General features: G+C 47.5%; 1 protein-coding gene across 1 annotated transcript; it reads right to left on the bottom strand.

The window, feature by feature from the left end:
* Positions 1 to 241: 241 nt before the first annotated feature.
* LOC119352383 (protein ASPARTIC PROTEASE IN GUARD CELL 2-like) lies at positions 242 to 2,054 on the bottom strand. Its single transcript, XM_037619040.1, has one exon. The coding sequence runs from the start codon at positions 1,869 to 1,871 to the stop codon at positions 453 to 455; it is 1,419 nt and encodes a 472-aa protein (XP_037474937.1). The 5' UTR covers positions 1,872 to 2,054; the 3' UTR covers positions 242 to 452.
* Between the last annotated feature and the right edge of the window lie 5,474 nt (positions 2,055 to 7,528).

Below are 7,528 nucleotides of genomic sequence, written 5' to 3'. Positions count from 1 at the left end.
CCATCCCCAACGATAAGACCAATTGTCTCACCGGGGTAGGATCTGAAGAAATTTTATTCCGTGCCGTCATCGCCGCCGCTGAAGCCAAGACAATGAACAACCTAAAAAAAACTAAGCTACTTTGGCCTAAAGCTATCCACACGTGTGAATCCGACGACCACCCTCATCACCGACGACCGAGGTCGTCGACGGAGAGGAGCCGGCGGAGAACGGTGGCGGAGCGCGAGTCCCTGGCGGCGGAAAATTAAATTTCTTTTCCTGTCTTCGAGAGGAGGATACTTACAAAGTTCCTTTGCTTATCTCCACTAGACTCTTAATTAGTGAGTAGCACGGAGTACCTACATATATGTATATACTGTACAATACGATCCCATCCTGCAGCTGTATATATACGCGCGCCTTTGAGATCCTCAACGTGGGACGTGGCAGCAGAGCTAGTAGCTAGGCTTGTGCTAGCACGTAGTTGGTCCGAAGCCAACATAGCCAGTGGCGGAATCGACGGTGATCTGGATCCCTTGCTGCTGTATGTTGCCGAGGATGGACAGCCCGGATGCCGACGCCGCGAACGCCAGGCAGTACACGCCGCCGCCCATCTCCACCAGCAGGTTCCTCGCCGGCAACGTCAGCGCTGCGCCGTCGCGCCCGAAGTAGAGGGCCACCGTCGGCACGCGCACGCTCGCGTACCCACTCAGGTCATAGCACGTGTCCAGCAGCGACACGCCCGGCGAGCGCGGGAGGCCGCCGCCGACGGCGTCCGCGAACGCGTGGCGCAGCGCCGCGTAGGCGTCGGGCGGGAGCCGCGTCACGGCCGTGCCGGTGTCCATCACCACGCCGCCGCCGCCGTCCTCGGTGAGGTCGAAGAGCCCGTCCTGCAGCGGGAGCCTCTCGCCGCCGACTCCCAGCCCCGTCAAGCCCACGTAGTAGAAGCTCGGCTCCTGCGCGTTGCGCAGCAGGGGCACCCACACGGCGCCCACCGGCATGGCGTCGTCCCGGCCGAGCACGAGCGACCCGGCGCCGGCGTCGGCGCCGCGGCTGGCGAGGCAGTAGCTGAAGGCGCCGCCTGCCGCGCCGCCGAGCTGCCCGACGAGCGACATGGGGCCCCAGCCGAGGCCGAGCAGGCCGGCCGCCCCGACGAAGAGTCCGCGGTTGCGGTGGCCGCAGCCGATTGCGACGCCCTGCACCGGCGTGCTGTCCCCGAACGTGAGCGTCTCCATCGCCAGCACGCCTTGGGTGTACGACCCGTCGCCGTAGGACACCTGGTACCGGCACGCTCCGGAGTCGGCGCAGCCTGATGACCCGCCGGGCAGGGTCCGGCAGACGCCCGAGCCGCACGGCACGACGGTGAAGGACGCCGACGCGGCCGGGTCGAAGAGAGGGTCGGACTGCTGGTAGCACTCGGCACAGGGGCGGCACTGCACCCAGATGACGTCGCTCCCGGAGTCCAGGACCAGGTACTGCTCCGTGGGCGGCGACCCCACGCCGACGCGGACGAAGTACTCGCCGCTGCCCTCGGAGATGCCCGACACAACCTCCGACCCCACCTCCGTCGTCATGGTCGTAGGCGAGAGGCGACGCTGGAGGTACTCTGCCCGCGCGCCGTCCCTTGCCGCGAGACCAAGCATGGCGTGCCGCATCGACGGGTAGGTCCTGCCGGAGACGGCGTCGCGGTGCAGCAGCGCGAGCGAGGGGCGGCCATCGCGGCGCGACGATGACGACGAGGACGGTGACGTGGCCGCAGCCATGGTGAAGTTGCGAGGGTCGATGTAGTGGAACCACAGTGACGAAGCCGAAGCGCCGGACATGATCACGGCGGAGACGAAGACGACGTACATGGGGAGAGGCGTGACGGGCATTGCAGCGTGCATGGCCATGGTGCGCACGTACGCTTTCAAGGGAGCGATATCTTGGGTCCCAAGCGTTTGTGGAAACGACGAGACTTTACTTAGAGCTGAGGAGCTAGGTAGCAGAGGCCCGGAGGATTTATGAGTTCCGCGGTGTGTGGGTGGCAAGTGTGTTGTGCAGCACTAGCTCGTGTGCTTCATGCATAACCTTTCGGCTCTTGTTTGTTTGCCACGGCAATGCACACTGTTTTTTTACTTTTTTTTAAAGACGGCAACGCACACTGTTGATAAAGTCCTTTTTTGTTTTTGAGGGGATGATGAAGTCCATTTGATGGTAACGTCGAAGGCAAATTAGTGAGCTGCAGTTAGTTTTGACCAGTTTTAATGCTCGCATTTGCTAATTTGCATCTTGATGAGAATTAACAGTCTCATCTAACTTTATGCCATTTGATTTGGCATGGCAGTTTTAGTTGAGAGGGAGAGGGGAGAGGTGGCAGTTTATTCAGGTGACATGGCAGTTTCTCTTTTTTTTTTAAAAAAAACTATCGTCCTTTGATCTCATTTTACAACTAAAAACTGCCAACAAAGATGGTTCGCTTCCTATCCCTACTACAACAAACGTTCGCCAGCTACCATTGCCGTTTTATTTTACATGGAGATTTGTCTGTATTTTTCTTTTTTTTCCTTTTTTAATGCTAATACCATTTAGATGAGACTTAGTTAATTCTCATATAGACCTTTAATGATTGGAACTTTTAGAATGCATAATGTGTTTCCTCGGCTAAATAGAAAGGCCTTCTGCATGTAGATTTGATCCACGTGCCTTTTGTCCTTCATCTTTAGGGACCAGGCGATCGATTTTTAAGGAAGGATGTGGCTAGATTTTAGTCGACCGAGAGTTAATCAATTCTTAGTCAAGTGACATAATATATAAAAAAGAAGAACATAAAAAATAATAAAAAAGCTGCATGGATCTCCACATAAGATCATACGAATATAGTATTGACTGAGACTACTTCAGCAATATCGTTTAAGAAAACTTTGGGTTGATTTTACTAAGGCTATTGAAATTCAACCGCCGCCCTTCCTTCACCTCTAATGCAGTAGTGCTCTTCTTCCTTCTCACATTGTTCCCCAAAACTGATTCGGTCAAATCCCTTCCTCCCCAGCGGTGATGTCCTAGTGAGCCCTTGCATTGCAACGTCCCCATCTTGAGGTCGGGCGATGTTTCTCATGCCACGCATATAATAAATGGGGCAATGCTAGACCTACGTAAGGTCTCTTACGTGTTCTACGTAAACAACAACGTGGAGAAGGATTATTGGATCGATTAGGAGGGAAGGGGCCCATCCCCATTAAAATCAGAGGGCCGACAGGTTATGGCATGGAAAATTACGTAGCCTTTCGTAGCCCCTTCGTAGGTGTAGGATTATCGTAATAAATGCGGGTCCATCTATTTGAAAGACAATCCATACTATCCCATGCAAAAGTACAGGGCATGCGCTATGAGAAAAACTAAACAAAGTATAATTTCCCCAGGCGAATAGGTGTTACTCCTACAACGAACATTCAAATACTATATCACAACATATAGTCTATGATGAAAGATGTTTGCATGCAGAGCATAACCACAACATGATTATGAGACGAAAGCTAAACATCATTGTTCCCTTTCCCAACTAATTAGTCCAACATCTCAAAGAAAAAAGGAAAAGTTATTTAGTTCAACATGTAAAGCTATGCCAACTAATTAGTATGATGTGCCTATGAGTGGGATGAGTTAGAAAGTTCGGTTTCTTTTTGGCCGTGGAGAGCAATCATGTGATCATGCAGATATTTCTATGCAAAAAACACGTCATTTTCAAACATGACATCTGAGTCGGTTGTACTATTATCACTTTAAAATTCTCGGGTTCATTTTGTCGTCACGAAAAGGAGATAAGGAAGTTCACGATGGTGTTCTCTTGTTCCGGCCACTAGACAATGATTGAAGTGAGGGGTAGCTAGTTAGTTCAGGTGTTGAACCCAACCTACGTTGGCAGTCTCCATTCTTCAACATTATTTAGGGTATGATTTGTGGATCCTGTCAGTAGCTAGTGCTAGCCCAAGATTCTTTACCAGTTTTTTAGTTACGTGGATGCGTGCTTACTAGCTAACCTAAAAGCCGGCTACTGAAAAGTGGCTCGATTTGTTGACATCTACCGTAAGAAACCAAATTAGTTGTCTCTGCACTATGTCACCATAGGTCACTTGCATGAATGGATGGATGCAATTAGTTGGAGTATGCACAATATCACTTAATAAGCTTCGTTCTAGAAGATTGCATGACAATATAGCCACACTAGCAGAGGAACGGCCTTTAGTCCCGGGTCACCAACCGGGACAAATAAATCGGGACTAAAGGCCCCCACCCGTTAGTCCCGGTTCGCCACAACCCGGGACTAAAACCCTTCCATGTGGCCGGCAGCACGCGCCAGGGGCTGGGGACCTTTAGTCCCGGTAGGTGACACCATCCGGGACTAAAGCCCTTCCACATGGCCGCGAGCTAGCCCGGGGCTCGGGGGCTGGGGGACCTTTAGTCCCAGTTGGTGACACCACCCGGGAGTAAAGGGTTTAGGGGTTTAGGGTCTATTTTTTTTTCATCTTGTGTTTTTCAATCAATTCTTTTTCATTTCGAACATATTTTCCACAACCACCAGGAAAACATTGCTATGAACCCACTATCTAGCTCTTTGAAGTTTGGAAGCTGGCATTCTGGTTTTTAATGTATATGATTGGATGATACGTGTATCGACCTGCAATTTTTTCATGCAAAGTGTGTGCATGCTCTGCATGTTGACATGGTCTTTCAAATTTTAAATGTTTATATATTTTATCATTATTTTTTGATAAAATATATTCAAAAAACATAATAGAATTGTTGTTATATTTTGTAAACATTTTTGAAGATAAATCTGTACATATGATTTATGTACATCTGACTGAAATATTTTAGAAACTGTTAGGCCTCCTTTGGTCTAGAGGAATTTCATAGGAATTTTAGAGGATAGGATTCTTATAGGATTTTTTTCCTTTAGAGCCCTTTGGTTCATAGGAATGGATTCCTATTCCTACATAGAATTGGTTCCTATCCTCCACATTTCATAGGAAAATAAAAAAGAGCCTAGACTCAATGAAAAAATTCCTTTGATGTCAACCAAATGACATCTTGTTTCCTATTCCTACTCATAGGATTTGAGATACATGTCATCTTATTTCCTACAAGATTCCTATTCCTATGATAATCCTATTCTATGAACCAAAAGAGGCCTTAGTGGTTACACGTGAAGAAACTGGGCAAATCGACGTTTTAGAAACTATTGGTGGTTACAAGTGTCCAAAATGCTTGGTTTTCTGTGGAAAGAACAAATTTTCTTTGATTACCTAGTTATGTTTGGTCCACATCCATACCTTGCCATATCAACGTTGATTACGAGCAAATGCTATTTGGGTTTATAAAAATTGGTCTAAATGATTGGTATAAAATGGAGAATTAATTTAGGAGTGTTTGAACAACTAACTATGAGTGCTTACGTATGCACCCGCAAAAAAAAAAAATAGTTGCAGCGGTCAGTCGTGTGTTGTGATAAAAGAGTGAGAAATACAACATGCCAAGTCTTATGGTGCACATACGTATCAAGCTTTCAAGGATCATTCAGTAAAGCAGGATGGTGTACTCGCCGGTACCGGGCACTAGACAATAATTGAGTGGTAGCAGAGTTGGTTCAAGTGTTGATCGGAAAGTTTTTTTTTTTTTGATAAAGAAAAGATCTTGAGCGCAAAGTTGGCAGGCCATTCTTGAGAGATAAATTAGCATAAGATTTGTTGATCTTCTCACCTAATGGTATAATGCTTTATCCATACTTAAATCACTTGCGTGGATGCTTACTAAAATCCGACTACTGAAAAGTAACTCGATTTGTTAACCTGTATCGTGTTAACAAATTAGTTGGCTGTGCACTACGTCGCCTCAGCCCTGAGGCGACTTGCATTGCACGCATGCATAGACGCAGTTAGTTGGTGCATAGTTCCACTTAATTTACAGACTTCGTTCTGGTAGAGTAGCTAGCCAGGATGGGCATTAAATCGCTGTTTTTACCTTTATACATTTAAGGTTTAGGGTTTAGGCTTGTTCACTTTAGAGGACTACAGAAATCATAAAATATTAAGCTTTGAATGGTCACGTTGTGAATATTGTATATTTTTTCTCCAAATTTGATACTTTGGTTTTAGTCATCAATTTTTACTAGTGTGCCATAAAATTTAAGAGAATTTTTATATGATAAGGGTACATTTGAAGGAAAATCTATGTATTAGACTTCCGTATATTGATCAAAACATGTGATTAAACTTTCAAAGTTTGACCAAAACGGAGTTGCACGGTCGCAAAAAAGGTATCAATGGTGGAGGAGCTCGCTTGGCTCCTATCGGTAGACGATGAGTGAGCCTTTGCCGAGGCAGCGCATGGCCACCCTGATTTTTTCCTCGACCAGGTGTATGCTCTCGGTCTGGGAGGCCGAAGCTCATCTATCTGGCCGAGGCAACTGCCGCAGTCCCACCGGTGTGGGCCGAAATAACTTGGAAGGGCCTTTTAGGGCATCTCCAACGCCCGGTGCTTAGCATGGGCGCTAGGATCAGAATCCCACCCAATTGGCAGTTGGCCCGTTTAATCCTGGCGTCAAGCCCGGCATCGACGCAAAAACAGGTGTCGGGTGCTTAGCCTTTTTTTTTCCTTTGTACGAGTTTAGGCCGTGTTGTGTAGCGACAGATTATATGACCGGTTTTCCCGCTAGTTAGCGCCTAATTAAGCGCTCAGCATTGGGTGACAGAGCGGTCCAATATTTTTTATTTGACAATATTTATGTTTTAATCCATTAGCGCCTATCCTAAGAGTCTAGCATTGGAGATGCCCTTAGGGCATCTTCAATGCAAGGCATCTTCAATGCAAGCCGCTTATACAGGCGCTTCGGGAGTTGCTAATAGTGATGCCGATAGGTTAGCCAAGTTTTTCAATTCTCTTGATCAGGGGAGATATATTTGGATGATCCAACCCCATGATCCCTTTGTAATGCCATTTCATGTGGACTTTGAGTAATAAAGCTTGGTTATACCCCTCAAAAAAAAAATACAGACGCTTAGGGCATCTACAACATAGGCTCTTAGGATAGGCGCTAGGGGCCGTTTCGATCGATTCCTAGTCGATGCTGGGATTTCCACTTGCGTCGACGCCGCTTGTGTCGTCGGGCGCTTAGTTTTTTTTTCTCGCACGAGTTTGTTTGAGCTGAGCCGGACGCTAGTGTAAGCGCTAAACAATAGAGGAAATCTGATAATCTCAACAAACTACAACAGCTTGATACAGCGCCTCTGCGTTGGAGAGATCGATGCTAGCGCATCTCCCATTGCTTTTTTAAGCCGTTCAGCGCCTGTCTATAGCGCTGAGCGTTGGGGCCCGAGACTCTTACGCGGGCGTTAAACATAAAATTCATTTTGTATTGGACGTGACTAACTTCCGGAAGGAATTTAGCGATAGGTGCGGACGATTGATAGAGTATTGAGTACTGATGCATTGAGTGTACGCAGACCGGTTCTTTCACGTAAACTCCACCTCCCTTTTATCATATATATGCATGCATGCAGAAAAAGACAAA

Source organism: Triticum dicoccoides, chromosome 2A, assembly GCF_002162155.2.
Source record: "Triticum dicoccoides isolate Atlit2015 ecotype Zavitan chromosome 2A, WEW_v2.0, whole genome shotgun sequence".
NCBI lineage: Eukaryota > Viridiplantae > Streptophyta > Magnoliopsida > Poales > Poaceae > Triticum > Triticum dicoccoides.
This window is presented reverse-complemented; position numbering and strand designations above follow the sequence as displayed.

What these genes read in the sequence shown, in the direction of transcription:
- LOC119352383 (XM_037619040.1), bottom strand. Translation starts at nt 1,871, where the DNA reads ATGGCCATGCACGCTGCAATGCCCGTCACGCCTCTCCCCATGTACGTC.